Source organism: Arachis hypogaea, chromosome 3 (genome assembly GCF_003086295.3).
Source record: "Arachis hypogaea cultivar Tifrunner chromosome 3, arahy.Tifrunner.gnm2.J5K5, whole genome shotgun sequence".
Taxonomy (NCBI): domain Eukaryota; kingdom Viridiplantae; phylum Streptophyta; class Magnoliopsida; order Fabales; family Fabaceae; genus Arachis; species Arachis hypogaea.
In genome coordinates this window covers 142384848-142406167 of record NC_092038.1, presented here as the reverse complement: position 1 = coordinate 142406167, position 21320 = coordinate 142384848, and the positions used below count along the sequence as shown (strand labels likewise).

Sequence of the window (21320 nt, the reverse complement as noted above, 5' to 3'; positions counted from 1 at the left end):
GATAGACAAAACTGGGTGTTCATAATGGACACTCTTAAGGATGCAAGAATTCTGGAGAACATCACTAAAGTCGTTAGCTACTGCATATCAACGACTTCCATGAATATTCTTTGGAATGGCTCTCCTTCAGAGACCTTCAGGCCTACCAGAGGAATACGACAGGGAGACCCCTTATTCCCTTATATTTTTTTTCTTTGTATTGAACGCTTATCTCACTTGATAAATAAATTAATTCATGACAAAAAATGGGAACCTGTCATGCTTTCAAAGGGTGGACCTAAGATTTTTTATCTCCGTTTTGCAGATGACCTAGTACTTTTTGCTAAAGTGGATATGAAGCAATTCCAGATCATCAAGAATGCTCTCTCTCTTTTTTGTGATTGCTCGGATCAGAAGGTTAATCTTGGAAAGTCTTATGTTTTCTTCTCTAGCAACGTCAACTATAACACTAGACATCTTTTGAGTTAAGAGCTAGGAATCAACCTCACTGTTAACTTGGGAGTTATACTCATTCACGAATGGTGCAACAAACAACACTTTCAGTTTATTGTTGATAAGATGCAAAGCAAGCTATCTAGCTGGAATAGGAAGACTTTCTTTTTAGCAAGAAGATGCACGCTCAAATAGTCGGTTCTTGCAACTATTCCAAGCTATTGCATGCAGAGCATGAAGATCCCAACAGCAGTGGGTCAAAAAATTGACAAGATTTGTAGAATTTTTTTATGAGAAAGCAGCAAAGGAGAAAGAAAAATACACTTGCTAAATTGGGATAGCATATGCAAGCCCAAAGAGAAAGGTGGGTTAGTGATGCGTGAGCATCTTTCCTATCTTTTCCTAGTGAATTTGCATTTAATTTGTTGAGTTTAATCAAGAATTAATTATCTTTTAGCCACTATGAATGTTACTTTGAGTCGTGTGCAATTATGTTTATTTTAGGTAGCATTTGGCTGGATTTGATGGAGTCTCCGCAGAAAAAGAAAACAAGGCGAATGATGCTGTCAACTCTAACCTCTCTGTACTCAAACCTGAATAACTCGAGCTACAGATGTCCAATGGACGTGATTCTAGTGGTGTTGGAAAGCTAACTTCTAGAGCTTTTCAATGATATATAATAGTTCACACTTCTCTCCCACCAATTCGGCCAAGGCTGTGCCTAACTTGAGAACTCAAGTTAGGCGCAAGACAACAACAACAACACGCACCAATTAGTTCGACTCCAAGTAAGGCGCACCAAAGCTGGAGTTAGGCGCAAGCTCACTCACTCAAACTCCAATCCATGTGGCCATGACCAAGTATGGCGCATGAGAACTCAAGTTAGGCGCATGATCTTCCAATTCAAGTGGTCCCAGAATCATCTTCACGGAAGAGCACAGCCTGAAGAATGAGACGGCCACTAGGATAACTGAGGTGGTTGAGTTCCTTTCATTCTATATTTTCTTCCATTCTTATTATGTTATATCCCTATTTTCTGCTATTTGACTTGGTTTCTGCATGATCCTTTGTTATTTAAATTTCTAGGTTCTAGTTTAATTCCGTTTTTTTGAAATTTCAGTTATTTACTTTTAATTCTGAAAAGTGTCTCATGTATTGCTCACTGAGCTTGAATCCAAAAGAAAAGGGAGAAGAAAAATGTGTATTGCATGAGAATTAGAGTCTATAACAAAGAATAGTCTTATTCACTTAAATGTGGTGGTGTTTTTTGTGATTTTGAATGCATAACATGAATCGTACATATTTGAATTTGAATCATAGGATGTTGATGTATAAGGAACAGGAATTTAGAGAACTATTATGAATTCTCTGAAGTTAGTGAAAGCTTAATCCTTGAGGAAAAAGAAACAGCAAAAGAAAAATAAAAATAAGGTCCAAGGCTCTGAGCATCAATGACTAGGGAGGTCAGACATGATTAAAAGCTCAAAGAGTTGTTTCCCTAGTCATATGCTTGTGGTGTGAATGTGTCAAGTAATCCTTGAGACAGAGCACTAAGAGTCGAGATCAATTGCATTTAACAGAGTATGCCAAAGGCTTTGAGCACCACTGTCTGGGAGTAACTGAAAGGAAAATCAGAACTTAAAGAGAGTTCTCCGGTTAAGTGCTTGTGGTGTTTTTGTGTCAAGTAAATCTTGAGACAAAACATTTAAAGTCACGGCTAGGCTCAAGGTGAAAAGCACCAAAGAAAAGAGAATCAAAGGAAATTTGCTGTGTTCAAGGATTAAATTGAAGTACAAAAGATTAGAGAATTCATAATATTATCCGGATTTTAATTCCGAATGACAATGACATCCTTCTAATTCAAAGGAGAATGGGATGCCAGAACTATTCAGGATTGCAGTTATAAACCCCACCATAAGAAGAGACATGAGCTTAATCGAACTCTCATTCTCATGCAAATTCACATCCTAAGCCTATATTAGTTTAGTTGCTTGAGGACAAGCAACAATTCAAGTTTGGTGTTGTGATGCGTGAGCATCTTTCCTATCTTTTCCTAGTGAATTTGTATTTAATTTATTGAGTTTAATCAATAATTAATTATCTTTTAGCCACTATGAATGTTACTTTTAGTCGTGTGCAATTCTGTTTATTTTATGTAGCATTTGGCTGGATTTGATGGAGTCTCCGCAGAAAAAGAGAAGAAGGCGAATGATGATGTCAACCCTGACCTCTCTGCACTCAAACCTGAATAACTCAAGCTACAGAGGTCCAATGGACGTGATTCTAGTGGCATTGGAAAGCTAACTTCTAGAGCTTTCTAATGATATATAATAGTTTACACTTCTCTCCCACCAATTTGGCCAAGGCTGTGCCTAACTTAAGAACTCAAGTTAGGCGCAAGACAGCAACAACAACACGCACCAATTAGTTCGACTCCAAGTAAGGCGCACCAAAGCTGGAGTTAGGCGCAAGCTCACTCACTCAAACTCCAATCCGTGCGGCCATGACCAAGTAAGGCGCATGAGAACTCAAGTTAGGCGCATGATCTTCCAATTCAAGTGGTCCCAGCGTCCAAATTAAGGCTGTTCGAAGATTTTAATTAATTCTGATTTAAACTTTATTTTATTTTAAAATAGGAAAAGATATTATTTTAGTTTAAATAAAAATAGATTTTAAATTAATTAGGATTAGATATAAAAGAAAAAAAAAACTTCTCTTCTGGATTATTCCACCTCATTCCAAATTTACAGTTTAAGAGAATCCTAGTTTCCACTCTGAACCATGAGCAACTAAACCTCCATTGTTAAGGTTAGGAGCTCTATCGATTGATTCTATTGTTTTTATATTTGAATTCATGTATTGATTCATATAATTCAAGAATTGTTTTCGTTCTTTATTTTATGAATTTGGGTGGAACGGAAGTATGACCCTCTTTCTAATTGAGTTCTTGTATAACTTGGAAAAGCTCTTTACTTGAACAACAGCTTGAAAACATATTCTCCTAAATCTCTAATTATCTGAATTTAACGGGATACATGACATATAATCCTCTTATATTTGGGTAATTAGGATTTCTGTGGCATATAACTAGAATTAAACTTCACCCTCTAATTGGAATTAATTGACCAAGGAATTGGCGGTTGATGAGAGTTGGAGGAGACTAAAAAGGTCTAAGGAATTAGGGTTTAGTCACATATAGTTTGCCATAAATTGAATCTTGCATGATTAAAATAGTTAGTAAGAAAAGTCAATCCGGAAAATAGATAACTCTGAAGCCTTAACTGTTTCTCCATATATATTTCACAACTTATTTACTGTTTGCCTTTTGATATTTTGAATTTACTGTTTAATACTTTTGAACTCTCAAACATCATTTTCTGCTTGCCTAACTAAGTCAATCACTTAACCATTGTTGCTTAGTCCATCAATCCTCATGGGATCGACTCTCATTCACTTGAGATACTACTTGGTACGACCCGGTGCACTTACCGGTTAGTTTGTGGTTATAAATTCCGCACCAGTTAGGTTTGAGGAAGGCTCAGGATTCAAGCTCACTCTTCCTCATGAAAGCCCAAAGAGAAATTGTTTGTTTGTCTGTCTTTGCTAAATCATTGGTGATGGAGGAACGGAGGAAAGGCGAACAGGTCTAGTGTTAAGATTAAATTTAAGTTGGGTTTGGATTTCCCTAGATAGCTACCCTTTTATGGTTTCTGTTTAGTATATTAAGTTGTATAATCTGAGTGTCGGCGTTCTAGGATTGCCTCTGGCATTCCCAGGACCTTATATATTATGTGCGTCGCACCTTTACCATGCTAAGAACCTTTGGTTCTCACCTCATACTATGTTATTGTTTTTCAGATGCAGGTCGAGAGGCACATCGCTAGGCGTCTGGACTTCTGAAGCAGAGTGGTTTCTGGGTTTCTTTTGTTGTATAGTTCATATGTATATGTACTTAGCTTTCTCTCCGAACGACTTGTTTATTTTGATCCTCTTAGAGGTTTATGGAGAGTTAGGATTTTATCTATATATTTTGGCATTTTGGGATATGTATATATGTACGTAAATATTCTCCGGGCAGCCTTGGTTTCGCAGGCTGAGTTAGGAGCTAGTTAGTTTGTATCATTGACTCTTTAATCTCACTTTTTGTTTATTTATACTTATAAACTTTGGATTTCTTAGCACGCAAGTAATTTCGTTTTCTGAGCGTTGCGCTTTTATTTTCGCGATTTTTGTTTCACCTGGTTTTTCAAGACTCCTAGTTTATTATATTCTTTCTGCTATTATATGTATATATTTTATTTTAGAAGTCGTAATATCACACCACTTCTATTTTACGGCTTAAGCGTAAAACTCTGTGTGATAGGGTGTTACATAGGGTGTTACAAATATACTCTTCCTGCAGAACTTTTTATGTACTTATCTTTATTTAACAATTAAAAATTTTTTAAAAAATTATGATGGAATATTAAAATTTTTATTATCAAAAATTAAGTTGATTTTAATCTTGTTAGTTATTACTTTTGTTGTTCTAAAGAAAAATTTTTACAAGCCAATATTATAGTAATATTTAATAAAAAATATTTAAAATTCTTAAAAATAAAAACATCTAAAATTTAATTAAAAATTATTCAAAATTCAAACTCACCAAAACTTCTTTAGTAGGCTTGCGCTTAACAACCTGATATATTGGCTGAATTAGATGCTATAATGCTAATTCCCTAAATCATTTTTCTCTAAATTAAAATAAAATTTTAATATAAGACAAAGTTTAACTATGTAGCTTTACTTCTTGCATGAGAAAAATATAGGGTAATTCATGACATATATTGTTATCCCTGGTGAAATTACTTTTTGAATAATAAAAATAATTATTTAATGCAATAATAAGGAAAAAAAACCAGCTGTTAACCCTTGCATAATAAGATAATTGAGGGTTAACTTCACTTACCATTCACGTAAAGGAGTGTCCCAACAATAGCCGGCAATAAGCAATTCTAATTACACCACATCTCAATTTTGTTTTTTTCTAACCTTTTTTGCTTATACTTGTGGAAAATTAGTTGACTCTCCCGAATCAATATTATTCATTATTACTAAAACAAATTCAATTTGAAATGCTATGCTTTTTCCTCTTCATTATTATCCAGCTTTTGGTTTATGATCTTCTTTACTTTACTATATCGATCTACTACTCTCGACTCTCAAATTATGTTCTCTGTTGACTATACATCATGACAGTTAAAAAGAGAAACATTAGTGGGTGCAGGTAGCCACAAAGCCCAACTTTCTCTATTTCACTTTTGACCAACTTGCTTTCAAAACATATTCCAATTCTGGTACTTTAATTGCAAATAAAATATATTACTGTTGTAGAAACAATTATAATTGTTAACACATCCAACTTTTTCCCCCTAAATTTCTATGGTGATAATAATTTAGTAGGACATAAGAAAATTGAATTGATAATGCGTTACAAGTGAAAGTAACAGGGGAATGTTAGATGGCTTGAGAATTACTCAAGAGAGTGGGGGCAGCACGTGAGTAGTGGGGGGGATATTTTCTCGCTATACGAGGAAGAGGGGCTACTTTGGCTAAATGCGTTAAGCAACATTGGTTCCCTCTCCTTAATCCCATTTATGGTTCGTTACGCTAAATTCTCACAAATCCCAATTGCTTAATCATACTTTATTCCTATCATTAACACGCCATAATCAGGGATCACAATGACTCTATGTCTATCTAACCCTTTTTACGCTACCCTGCAGCCACCCATCACGTTTTTAATTCACACCATTAATTTATTTATCTTTCCTTGTACAACATATTAATTAAACATGAACTTGGCCGATGGCAAGGAATGGACCACACAAATCAAAATATAAAATTCAAAAAGAGAAACAGAACAGAACTAATAAGCAAATTAAAGGGCAGTGCCATGCCAAGAATACTGTGATCTTTGGTAAGGGTTAGTCACCGACTATGTGTTACGAAACATTATAAGCATTTCGTCAAACTTGATCTTATATCAATTCAATGAGTATATTAATTAATCAACAAAACCGGCCTCTTATTATATCCCTGTAGAACGCGTGGAACTTGAGAGCTTTTTAATTTGTTTGTATCGCTAAAACCTGCTTTGCTGAATCGAATCCCACTCGCTCCTCAATTTTATCATACTACAGAAATGAAACCTTGCGTCATGACTTTATTTCTGCGCTCTGCTTTTTGATTTCGTCTCAATAATATTATAATTCGCGCATGTTTCATATTATTATATAGGGATAAAACTGGCGACAAATTTTTATGGATGAGGTTTGTAGATTAGTTAGATAAATCTAGATTCTAGTTTTTTTTTGTTATATTTTTTAGTCATCAAAAGTGGTATATTTTACCATCTCTGTTTTGTTGTACTTAGAGTCTAATAGCTAGCTTTATCGTTTTCCTTTCTTCAACTAAATGTTATGTTGCATCGCTCATTTGACACTATAGCCAACTTCTCCGAGTAGTCCCATCGTAATTCAAAGGATCAAAGCTACAAGTACACAACAACATGGAATTTTGCATCACCGTAGAAATGAATATTTTTTACAATGCATGATTTTAAATAGTTGTTTGGTTCTTCCATGGCCTACTAAAAACGGAGAGTGGGATTGTACATAAATATAAAGGTGATTCCCCACCACTCGCACAATATAATGCATTAGCCATTCTGTGTGTGGATGAGGTTTGAATTGCAATGATTGTGTTCCACCCACTCGTAATCTCAATTCTCAACCTTATCTATTTTTCTTGACTCGCTATAAGAGAAATTAAATTTAATTTTCATAGAGTAAAAAACCAATTCGATTTCTCTTCATTCCAAAAAGATAAGGTGATTTCTGTTAAAAAAAAAAAAAACTTCAATCTTTAATTTTTTTTTTGTGATAATATAATTTCTCTTTAAAAATTGTTAAAAAATAATAATAATTACTTTTGTAAAGTTTTATTTATATTTTGTAAAAAAATTTAAATATATAAATTATTAATAAGTTTATAATAAAAATTTAATTTTTATTACTATTTAAAAAAAATTTTAATAAAAAATTTATTGTCTAAAAAAAATTGATCCGAAATCTTTCTTTGTGACAAAAATCGATTTATCCTCAGTAAAAATGGAAAATGAGCCGGAATGTTTAGAATTTTCAAAGATAGGAATTGGCACTAGTTCGCTTCAATTACAAATTTGTTCGAATTCAAACCCCAGGTTACTGTGCTTCTACGTGGCTAAATAGAAGTGGCTCTAACAGTCAAATGCTACTGTTACTTTGGCCCCTTTAAAAGAAAAGAAAAGCGTAAAAGTTGTGGGAACATAATGACGACTAGGGTCGTATTTGCAATTTTTTCTGGGCCAACAGGTTCCAACTCTCGACTTCATTCTTCATAACAAACAATTCTTTTTTATTGCTTTATTTTCATTCCTGTTATTATCATAATTCACATTATTCATCTAAATATATGTGAATAATAAATTAATAAACTTTAGATACTAGCAATAATTTTTTTAGATAAGAGAATTAGTAGCATTATGTATCCTTTTTGGTGTATTTGTGGCATTAAGTAGTCATCCATTTCTAGAGAGTAAGTCAACCACTAAATTACATTATAAGACTAAATTAATATGCTAATGGGTCTGGGTGGATATTTAATATGAATAATATTAAAGAACTAACAAATTTATTATTTTTTAAATAATTAATTAATAATATTTAAAAATATATGCTAAAAATATCATATTAAATTATTGGATTAAAAATATTAAGTTATTGTATAAAAGTACAAACTAAAATAATTTAAAATTATTGGCCTCAAGTTTTTTTATTTAATATTAAAAAGATAAATTGATATTCAAATATTGGTGAAAGCATTAATATAATAAATTAAAAAAAATATTATATAATCAACAAATATTATTATTTTTTATTAGTATTTGACTAATAATAATTTATCTTTATATTTATAGATATTTTACACATAAAAATATATAATTTATATTTATATTTATTAAAATTTTATACACATAAATTAATATAATTTACACACATAAATTAATAAATTTTATTTGTTAAAACTAAAAATACTAAAAATTGTTGCTTCTAAATTTTTTTTATAAATTAATCAAGAGAGCAAATATATATATATATATATATATATATATCGTAAGTTACCAGAGGAATTAGTGTGTTAAATTAATGGCATGTTATCGTAATTATGATTTTAATCATGTTATATGTATATTAAAATTCGATATTAAAATTAGTTATTATAATAAAATACACATTAAAATATAAAATATATATTAAAAATAAATTAAATTATACATATATTTATCCATAAATACATAAAAATTGATTTTGATAGCTATTTTATTGTGTAAATAGTATTTTTTGTTATGATTTAGTATGTTATGTGGTTACTTGGTGAGTGTGCGTGTGTTTGTAGTTAAACTGGGTCAAGTTCACTTACCATGCACGTAAAGTTGAAGAAATCAGCATTCACATTCAGCAGGGATAAGTAGTTTGTCCCGCCACTGGGAGGCATAAAGCAACCTCACTCCTTAGCTTGCTTACACGGCCAAACAGTCACAAATATAAACTCATCCAATAAAATCCATATTACCATGAAACTAAGCAGTTTAACTAACACCCTCCCTGTTTTCTTTACTGCATCATATCACATATCCATCCAATTGCGATTTCACAAACAAATTTATGAAGCACAATAATAATAAAACACTACCTATTTTACCACTTTACTGACCAATTATCACTTGTATATATCCTAACAATTGTTTTTGCCTCAGAATATTTTTTTTAAGATTATTTGCAGCAAAATTTTTTTTTTTAAAGACATCATAAAAATTTGACGTTAAATATTTATTATCAAGAGTGATATGAATAATCAATGTGGTATTAAATATTTTGTTGCCGTCGGATGTGCTAATACGTAATGTAGGATATGAGTTTCCAGGTAGCGTGTACATCCATATAACTCCTTATTAGCAAACTTTTCAAACTACCAAGACAAGGCAACTTTCACATGCTGTATGTACGTACGAGTCAAAATTAACTCTTTTGACTCACTTGAAAGTAAATTTTAACTGACAAATACTAAAAACTCGTGAACGGAATTAAAAGAAAAAGCAAAAAGCAATTAATTAACCATGCTAATTTATCGCACTAATTATCTGAATTTGAGTTTTGTTGCATGTAAAACCACCGAAATTAGCACACCTTTTGGACTGTTGTAACATGTCTTTCAAGGACAAAGTCATGGACGGAGAGTAAAGCGAAATAGTGTCAGATTCATTCACATGAAAAATTGAAAGGTATAGAATAGAAGTATTTGCAATACATACATACGGTTACACCGTTACACGGACACGGAGATGAAAGATTAGGTACTTTATCACAAAGTATAATATACGTATATAGAAACTTAAACGACTGTTCCAAAATACGGGGTAAAGTATACATAGTTTCTGAATAGAAAAGTTAGAATGACGAGTCTTGGCTGCATGCATCATGTGGAGTGTGGACCGACAATTCTGCTGTTCCCCGCGTTGACCTCTATCTGACTAGTGTAGTTCTAGCCTCTACACTAGCAAGTCTTGTCCATACTTGAAAAATAACAAACAATAACGTAACATTAAATAAAGGTGAATTCAGGTGCAGTCGACTTCAGGTGAAATTGATAGTTAAAAGTCATTTTGATGAAAATTTACTCAAATTAGTCAAATAATCTAATGGTTCTCAATTATCAATTTCACGTAAAGTCAACTGCACATGAGTTTTTACCTTAAATAAATCAATTTCGTAACTCTTTTTTTATTCAAAAAAAAAAAAGAAAGAAAACAAGGAAATAACTAAGAAGGTTGATTCCTGACCCACACAATTGATTGAATTTTTGTGCTTATCCTGAGGCTTGGCACAATGTGAGGCAGGCTCGAATTCTCAAAGATAGGTTCCATAAGTTTGAAGTAATAGTGGATTTATTATATATAATGGAAAATCATTATTAGAGGGGGGAGTGAGATTTGTTTTGATTTATATATATAGCAAGAGCTGAATATAAACAAGCAATGTGTAGCTTAGGGCATACTCAACTCAACCGTCGTTTAACTTTATAATTTTGATGGCATGTCACGTGCACATGCATGCTCACACCAGTCACGAGGGACCCTAAGGAGGGAAAGAGTAGTAGTAGTGGCATTTGGCAAATGCGTTAAGCAACATCCTCTGCATTTGTCTTGTTCAAATTAAACTCCCCTATTTGCATTTGCCTTGAGTGTCATAACAAGAAGGCATGCACCGTGCAATGGTTTATAAATGAAGTGATCTACTTTTTTTCGTTGCTTCAATTGGTGACTTAGTTTAATCTCTTCCCTTTATTAATTAATTTATTTTTGTTCTTGATGAAACTCTGCGTACGGAATGAGGAATGAGATTGACATATTTGTACGTCAACCAGGATCGCCACCACATACTCTCAAAAATAAATATCCCAACCTCCTCCCTTCAAATCTCACATCTCATATTCGTGGACGCAATCATAGCACGATTCAGTTTACCTTTCTTTTTGGTGCGTTAACCTTTTGTTTAACCTCGAGGACGAGGGCAGAGGGCTCCATGTGTTTATTATTAAATATAAGGGGGGAGGGCATAGGGGTAATTTCATAAGCTAGCATGAAACGGACTTTGATGCATGCATGGCAATTGGCGAATGTGTGGGCTAATGCCACGACTGGCAATAATAAGGGGCACGTAGTCAACCTAACCACTTAGAAAATGCTATCCCAGATGAATGGGTTATATTACATATATAACGTACAACGTTAACGCACCTTTATTTTATCTTTCTTTAGCCGAAGGAAATTGTGTGGCTCCATTTTATAGCTGTCCAACCCATGCATTATATATCACCATACCATTTAATTAGTTTGGTTCCCATCCTTGTCAAATTTAATTATTTTTTTTTGTAATTGAATGGACTGACTTATTAACCAAAAGTTAAAAAGATAAAGATAGGGAATAAATCGGATTTTAATTTTAAATTTTAAATATGAATAAAATGAAACCAAATTTATTTATGTTTACTTACGAAAAAATTAAACCGATTCCCATTAGAACCAGTTAATGTAGTATATAGTTATGGTGACTTGATTGGGATGTCAAAATTAAATGCTTGCATATGTACTACTCTAGTTTGATCTGCCTGTGTTTAATTTAATTTTTCTAAATAATAGAAAGTTTAAATTAATTACAATAACATTACATAGTAGAAGTATTTTGATTAATAATAAAGGAAAATTATTGAATGTTAATTAAAGAGAAGGTAAGAATTTTGGCGTAGGTATTGGCATAGAAGAAGCAGGCGACAGCTTATATTGCCTCGAGGCAAGAAGGCAAAATCAATCATTGTGGGAAACAAATCTCTACGTTTCCCAAATTTCTTGACGACGGGAATTGGAATAATAATGCTTGGTTGTTATACGCAAAAGGCAGTAGTATATTGGATGATACGTTTTTTCTTTTAATAGATTAGATTTGAAGTCAAAAAAGAAAAACAAAGCAAGGGGTAATTTGAAGGGAGAAGAGAGGAGGGAAATGAAGCGTTGCGACACTTAGCATGTACTCGTCTTCAAAAATTGTCTTGCGTGGCATTTGAGATTGGTTCCACGTGGCATATTTGTTGCATCACTCCCAGGGAACAACTTATTTGTCCAGAAACCTTCCAACAAAAACCCGGTCCTACCTTCCTTCACTTGATTCTCTCTTTCAATTAACATTATCATACACACACAAAATTATGTTACATATTTTGCATTTTCTATATTCCCAACTATTCCCTTTAATTTGTTCCTTTCGACTTTACTTGGATTGCAGCCTTACCCTCAACTTTTTATTGGTATCTCTCCCCCAACAAACAACTACTCCTAGCTTAGGCACCTTGCACCGGTCAACACAAATATCAATTATACCATCCTTTTTCATTAGACACTATGTAATTATACTTAATGTGGTTTTTCACGTATTGAGTTCAATCATAATTAAATGTAATAAAAAGTACATGTACCCATTTGGTTTGTTGTTATGTTAAATGGATGAATTTATTAGGCATGAAATAGCACACAGTGGGTTCCTCTTCTCTCGATATGATGATTCTTCGCATGGAGTAGAAAGATAGATAGCTATCACGTGACGTGGTGGAGTGTTGGATTTTGCATCTAACATGTCCTCAACTAACTTGTGACACAATCCAATTATTCCCAATCTTTTACTTGGTTCCCCGGTTGATGCGTTTTTACCCCACCCCTTTATTCTCCCTTACCATTGTTTTTGTTTTTCCAGCTGCACTGACGTTAACACGAGAAAGCCTTCCGATAATTGACATGTGTAACTTCACATAGAAAGCACTGTTAAAGAAAGACAAGTGACCTTTTTCTTCTTGGTGGCAGCTTCACAAACAGCACAGAATAAAGAGAGACAAAAATTCGGATAAGATAGATGCACATTTATCTTGTTTATCACAAAAGAAAGGCTAGAAGGTATTCACCATTCACAGTATGTAGCAGACACAAGCTAGCCAAGCCCCATGCCACTTCACATACACGCCTCTCTCCACCTTCCAATTCAATTCACCTTTGCTTTCTAAACCAGATTAAATTTTGTACGTTTTTCTTTAACGCCAATAACTTGTTTGGTATATATAGTACTATCGTACTATGTGTACATTTACTCCAACACTAAATGCATTTAACAAATTATATGGGGTTTAATTTCATTTTTAAATTTCGCAAGTCAATATTAACTAATTAAATTAAACTTTAGATTATTATGAATTAGCAATTTAAAAACATATACTATTAATAAGGACACAAATACTTACATAATAAAGACCGATGAATTTAAAAAATATATATATGTGCATACCAAACCAATCATTATATATTTATATATAAAATATATATTATTTAATTTATTTTTAAAGTATACGTTTTGAGCAATTTCTCGTATAAAATATATATTTATACATAAATATATAACGACTGATTTACCAATTTAATTTTGTGCGTATAATATTTTTGTTTGTATTTTATACCACTAATTAATTACATAACTAATTTTTTATACACGTACTTTAGTGGTGTAGTTGAATTGTTTTTGTTGCTCACAAGTCATAATAGACAAACTGGTCTTTAGCATAGTTTTGGCATTTCATGGATCTAGATATGGAAAAACTTAATTACGTTTGTGCTGTATATATATATAGAAGAACATTATTTGATATATAGTTGTATAATAGGACGCCATGTGTCGCGAAGTGAAAAGGATTGTAATCCAAAATAGAAAGATATATCAACATACAGTTTTTGGTAACACATATAGAAGAGCACAAAAAATTAGACGGAATATATGAGGATGAGTGCGTGATGGAGGATTACAGATGATAGGCACAAAGGGTCATATATATATATATATATATATATATATATATATATATATATAAGTGTGTAATATACATACGAGAATTATGGGTTGCTCTAATTTCTCACACACGCGTCTCATTCTCCGATCTAAGATGATATCAGAAGCAGCCTCCCTTTTGGACTCTCACCTTTGTCTATATATATCTCTCAAAATTCCAAACTTTGCTAGCTAGCTATACTCAAAAACATTACGAACTGCTGAGACAAGATTGTGACACATCAGAATCTCATGACACTCTTCCTAGAACTGGGAGATTAATACGATAAGGTGGTCACTACCTTTAGGACAAATGTCCGTTCTTAGGGAAAGGATTAAAGTAAGATTAAAAATCCTATATATATATATTTTTTTTGGATTTTTATAAGAAAATTATCCTGATTTTAACTTTATAATTTTTTAAAGTTAATAGTTTAGGCCTCGCTGTCATCTTTGAGGAAATATCCTTATTTGCATTTGTTTCACTTTCACTGTACAATTTTGATAATCTTCCTCTCCCTTTATGTACATATTTAATCTTTACGAGGGTGTTTGCGATGTAATTTGGATCAATTTTGAATCAAAAATTCATTCAATGCAAACATTAATTTTATTTGTAGTGCGATTTGGATTGGATGCTTTTTAAAAAAGAATTCGATCCGATCCGATTTCAAGCGGTTTAGATTAGATTGGATTTACTGTTTTATAAATTAAAAAAATTAAATACATATAACAAGTCTCAAACTCTCAACATCAAATTTTAAATAATCAACAATAACATAACAAGTCTCAACAATATCTTAAAAAGTCAATAATAATAACATAATAATAAAAATAAAATTATAGATTAGTTAAAATAAATAAATAAATAAATAATATTTTGAACATAAAATATTTATTAAATAATAATAATATATAAATAATATAAAAATATATAAAAAATTGAACATGTTATAAGTATAATTGTAAATATAATAATAAAATAATAATATTATAGCACATTGTGTGATTTGGATTGGATTGGATCGATTATGAAAATTAGATCCGAAATCCGATCCGATCTAGCGGTTTGCAAAAAATATAATCTAATCAAATTCAAATTAGTGCGGTTTTAATCGATTTTCGGTTTGGATTGGATTGAATGAGCGGTTTAATTTAGATCGGTTTGAATTTAAACACCCCTAATCTTTAGCATGTATATATATTTAGGAGAAATTTTTGGTAAAAAATTTTTAGTATTTTTAGTTATTATTTGGTTAATACAGATATTAAATTATTTTAATAAATAAATTTTATTAATTTATGTGTGTAAATTATATTAATTTATGTGTATAAAATTTTAATAAATACAAATATAAATTATATATTTTTATGTATAAAATATCTATAAATATAAATATAAATTATTATTAATTAAATATTAGACAAAAATAATAATATCTACTGATTATGTAGTATTGCTCAATATTTAATTTAGCAAAAATTATCTAATTAGTAATCTAAAAACAATATAATGGGCTAGTCAAAGTTCAATATTTAAAATATGAATTTAATATTTATATATGTATATAGCTGTGTAATGTATTAAGAAACTAACATTTTTCTTTCAATACTATTTAAATTTTTTTATTAAAAAATGTTAATTTTCTAACATTCTTTAAATTATATATTATGACTGATCACTTTTTAAAATTTTGATTGGGTAATTAATAAAATTACTTCTGTGACATAGAAAAATATTCTTTAAAAAAGCTTTGAATTTTTTATTTATTGTGAAAAAAAAAACAGAGACAAGAAAAAAAAAAAGAAAATATTTAATATTTTAGTTGAGTTTAATTTTAAAAATATGATGAGATAAGATGCAAAGAATAAGACATAAAGACAGAAATTTTATATTTTATTTGATAATAAATTTAATATAAAATAAAAATAAACAAAAAAATTATTTATTTTACTTTTTCTTTACATAAAATTTAAAATAAAAAATAAGATCATAAAAAATATATTTATAAACATTTAATAATAATAATAATAAAATAAATAAATTATATTTTTTTCTAATATCTTTAACCAAAAAAATTATAAAATACATTAATTTAATATTCTAAAATATAATATTTTTATTTATAATAAATATAATATTTTTGTTAAATATAATTTTATGTGTATCTCTATATTTCGTTATTCTGTCTGTGTAAATAGAGAAATTCTAGAGGACAGTAATTTTTGTGATTTGTAGTCATCAAATAGTTATCAATGATAATTTTAATGGTGTGAGATTGATGTACATGCTGACCAAAATTTAACAAAGTTGCTTCCCCTAAACTTTTTCGTGTAAATAAACGTTCACAGGCGAGTGTCCATCCAGAACTCGGTACCTGAATTTGTTCCCGCAATATTTTTACCCACTTAATTAATGTCCAGTGGCTGTTGATTGTGAGAAACTTGAAATACGTACCATGAGGGAACGCTCGAAAAGTAGCAAGTGTAGGTCACGCGCTCGCGAGAATCGCGAACGTTGTTTGAAACCTGGGGTGAGGTTACACGTTGAATTTCAAAATAACCCAAGTTAGTTGTTTCACTCCCAACAAATTTAACCGCTTTCAAAACTAACTGGATGGTGGATGCATATTTAGCGAGGGCCAACCGGCAAGAAGGTGTGTTACTTTACTCTTTTCTTCCCCATATCCCCTCTTCTCTTTCCTTTTTAATATTCTCTATTTTCTTATCTTTTCATTTAATTTTTTCTAATAAAACACGCAAAAAAAATTAAGCGTGCAGACAAGGGTGAAGCATATTGTTGTTGATGCAGTACAAAAGAGGAGCCAACCGCTGTTATTACATTTCACAGCATCAGGTTAACGCAGGAGGGAAGGACGCCTATGCGGATCTGGGTCAACGGCATTTGACCATTATAAACGACAACATTAGGGTTGTTTCTGTAAATTAATGGCCACGGGCCCACATCGATATTATTGTGTCAGATTGAAATAAAATAAAATAAATAAACGTTCGGCTGCGTCGTAGCTGTTGTTGTGGTTTGGAGTGAAGGCCCCATTGTCCCTTCTTTATATATAACCTCCTTGCTTCATTCGCTCCTCTCCCTCTTTATCTCTCAACCAAGAGATTATTAGTGCTAACTCGGAGGAATGAGAACAAGAAGAGGATTGTGTTATTCTGCACCTGGAGTAGTAACAAGGATGTGTCCCGTAGGGGTTGGGAAGAGAAAGAGCAACAAGTTGCAGCATAATGTTTCCGGAGACTCTAATATTTATAGCCTCAGGAAAAGGCACAAGAGGTTGCCGGAAAAGGCCGCCGACGAATGCGATTTTTTCGAGTCTTTGCCGGACGACCTTGTAATCTCTATCTTCTGCAAGCTTAGCTCCTCCGCTACTTCCCCTTCCGATTTTGTCAATGTTTTAATCACGTATGTATTAATTAATTAATTCAAATATTACTTGATTAGAAATTCAGTTTCTGATACTCTATTTTATTTTGTGTTGAACAGATGCAAGAGATTAAACAGTTTAGGTCTCCATTCTCTTGTGTTATCGAAAGCATCTCCGAGGACTTTCTCTATTAGAGCAAAGAACTGGTGCGATTCGGCGCACCGGTTCCTCAAACAGTGTGCAGATGCAGGAAATGTTGAAGCATGCTATACTCTAGGCATGGTTAGTAACTGATTCAAAAATTCAAACTATATAAAAAAAAAAAAGAATTTGGAATTTGAAATCTTGGAGTTGCAGCTTTGAACGGGAAAACTGTTTCTTCTGTTTCTGCAGATTCGGTTCTACTGTTTGCAGAACAGAGGGAGCGGGGCTTCGCTCATGGCCAAGGCAGCCATGAACTCTCACGCGCGAGCTCTCTATTCGCTTGCCGTTATACAGTTCAACGGTAGCGGAGGCACCAAGAACGACAAAGACCTCCGTGCCGGAGTTGCCTTGTGCGCACGCGCCGCCTTCCTCGGCCACGTCGACGCGCTGCGGGAGCTAGGCCACTGCCTTCAGGATGGATACGGCGTTCGCCAGAACATCGCGGAGGGGAGGCGCTTCCTTGTTCAGGCCAACGCCAGGGAACTCGCCGCCGTGATCTCCGCCGGAGCTGCTGCGCGCCAGTGGCTGACATGGAACATCCACCCGCTCCGCCAGTTCGCCGGGTCAGCGGCAGGTTGCCCGCTGCTGAGCGACTTCGGGTGCAATGTTCCGATGCCGGAGGCACATCCGGCGAGCAGGTTCCTGTCGGAGTGGTTCGCGGCTCGGGACGCGTCTGCCGGTCCGGGACTGAGGTTGTGCTCTCATGCCGGTTGCGGTCGGCCAGAGACGAGGAAGCACGAGTTTCGAAGGTGCTCGGTGTGTGGCGCGGTGAACTATTGTTCACGCGCCTGCCAGGCGCTTGATTGGAAGTTTCGGCACAAGGCGGAGTGCACCCCCGTGGAGCGGTGGCTCCAGGACGACGGGGATGACGTCGTTGATGACGACGTAGGCGCTGACGCCGTGATGGCGGTGGATAGTTAGATGAAATTTTTTTAATGTAACGATGATGGTAACGGTGACAGTAACTGTAACGGGAAGTCTCTATTTTTGACGGTTCAACGGAACTATGCTAGATGAGGTGTTGAGAGAGAGAGAGAAAATTATGGCGTCCTCCTTTTGATGTATAGTGGGAAAAGTGGAAAACACTCCCAGAAAAAATGAAGGAGATTTTTTAAAATTTTCTCATTCCTTTTTTATTGGCCTAATTACCTGAGTTATTTTCGGTAAATTCTTCATCACTGTGTACCCCACAGAAAAAAAAAAAAGGAAAAAAGTAAATTAAGATTTTGAGCTGATGCTGTAGTTGATAAGTAATGTTACAATTCTCCTTTATTAACAGCAAGGCAACTAGAAAATTTTATTTAATTAACTCCTACAGAGTTTGTTTCTTAAAGATTCTTTATGTTTTAGACATCAACAATACAATGAACTTTGGGTTAGTGTGAAATTTTAAAATAGGGGTTTGGTGGTAAGGACTAAGGAGCACCGCTTATCTTTCTTGTCTTGATCTAGTGCGGCTGCATTACTTGGGTAATTGGGTTTCCTTGTGAAACAAAATAAAGTTAACATTGTGAAAAGATGGCATTTTTATTCATTTTTTTAATAAAAACACATATAGCTTTCTAATTTTTATGGTAGCATCCTCACATGCATGAAATGATCTCGTTATGCAATTATTAATTTAATTAATTAATTAGTAGCTTCAAGACATTGTGAAAGGAAAAATAAGTGTAATAAATTAAAAAAAAAAAAAGTCATTTCCTGTCTGTTTCATTGAAAATTAGGGGTCACGTTTGAGTTTTATCCCTTTAATCCAACTGGTAGTAAACCAAGGAAAACTAGCAATATTTATCTCAATAAGCAATAACACCAAATATCTCCTCTTAAAACAAATGATCATGTATTCTTTTTTAATGGGTACTTTTTTAATAATATAATACTTTAGATATTTCTACACAAACACTAATTTGCCAATTATTATTAGGCGGGTCTCATTAATTATTTATAGAGCACGCTAATTTTTTATGTGATTTTGTTAAAAAAAATATACATTAAACTTATATTCAAACAATATTTTTGTAATACACAAAGAATATTTTTATTTAATTTTAAAGTATTAAACCTTGTAAACGACATTAAAAAATGGGTACCTTTGAGAATACAATCCGTATCGTGAATTCTAAACGCTGTGAAAGTCATGCACATTATTTTATTCATTTATAAAAAAGTTTTGGAATGGGTAAGGACAACTTTTAGTATTTTTAATCCTCATCATTTGATCAATATAAAAATTAAATTATCTTTAATAAATAAATTTTATTAATTTATGTATATAAATTTTATTAATTTATGTATATAAATTTTATTAATTTATATATATATAATTCTAATAAATATAAATATAAATTATGTTTTTTTTTTGTTAAAGATAGGAAGACTCAAATCTACGATTTTTTAGATGAGCATGAAGAGATTATGTTATTTGAAGTATAATTCATTATTTTTATATGCAAAATTTCTATAAATATAAATACAAATTGTTGCTAATCAAGTATTAATAAAAAATAATAATATTTACTGGATACCTAATATTATTCTTTATTTATAATAATGTAAATGGCATGTTCAATATTTAGGGGATGACCAACTAGGAACCAGAATAAAGGATTAAAAGGAAAAAAAAAAAAAAAGAAGGAAAGAAATAAAGAATTAAGGAAGTAGGAGAAACACGCATCTGGCTAGGACCGGGAATAGATTTTGCAAATGGGAAGAAAATAGATTTTTTCAATTTTTTTTTGGTAACAATGGAGAGAATAAAGTATAATTTTTAATTTTTTTAATATTTTTTATAATTTTTTTTTGTCTAATTTATAAAATTAATAATAAAAAATCACATTTTATTCTTTCGATTATTAAAAAATTTGAGAAGATTTATTCCCAAATTGGAGTATGCCAGCCGTTTATAAAATTCTTTGATTTAGAAAAATTGAATCATATTCCACAAGTTATGTGAGTTAAGAGCTGAATATTTATGACATTGATTATTAATATGTCATTCAGAGAAAGCATACTTACATAATTTAATGAGAGGACGAAGAAGGTAAAGGGAATGGGGGGAATGGTGGGTGGGAGCGCACTTATTCTTTCTGCAATGTTCATTATTTATTTCAGTCGCATTAAACCCTAGAGGTATGGGTAGGTGGTCCAAGCCCAATCTAATATGAAGGCCCACATCCGGAATTATTGTCGTCAATTTATGGCTAAAAATATTAAAGGCGCCAGACCCCAATAAAGGTAAATAAATTTTCTTTTTGGAACAAATTAGAAAGTAATTCATCCCTGAACTAAAAGTAGTTCATGTCATTTTTAAATTTTGAATTTTTTTAATTGTGTAAGTAGTTCACTACTACACTAAAGTGAATAATAATACTATTAGACTAAATGAAATACATGAGGGAAAAGAATGCTTTTACTTTCCTCTAGGGATAAGAAAATCATCTTCTCAATTGAAGTTGCTACCAGAGAAGTATGTACATAATGTTGACAATTTATTTACTCTCAAATATATTTAGATCACAAGCTAGTTAAATTAAATAGTGTTTACTGTTTAGTATGTAGCCTTCAACCACGTGAGGGAGAATGGAAGATGGTTCATTTGACTTTTTTTATATTTTTTATCTTTTTTGTTTAGATTGGGCTCCGCATTTATAAGTCCAACCCATACGCCTGATAATCCTAAGAGAACTGAAAGTTGTTTAAGACAAAAAAAAAATTGTTAAAAACTTTATAGACTATTAGTCTATTATACCAAAAAAAAACTTTATAAATTATTATTAATTAAAAGTATAGACTT

The 21320-nt window shown here is 32.2% G+C and overlaps 1 protein-coding gene across 1 annotated transcript; it reads left to right on the top strand.

Annotated features, from left to right (window-relative positions):
• Positions 1 to 16593: 16593 nt before the first annotated feature.
• Positions 16594 to 18781, top strand: LOC112734852 (F-box protein At1g67340). The gene is made up of 3 exons (XM_025784343.3): positions 16594 to 17361; positions 17443 to 17605; positions 17717 to 18781. The coding sequence occupies exons 1-3, from the start codon at positions 17084 to 17086 to the stop codon at positions 18446 to 18448; spliced, it is 1173 nt and encodes a 390-aa protein (XP_025640128.1). The 5' UTR covers positions 16594 to 17083; the 3' UTR covers positions 18449 to 18781.
• Positions 18782 to 21320: the final 2539 nt, after the last annotated feature.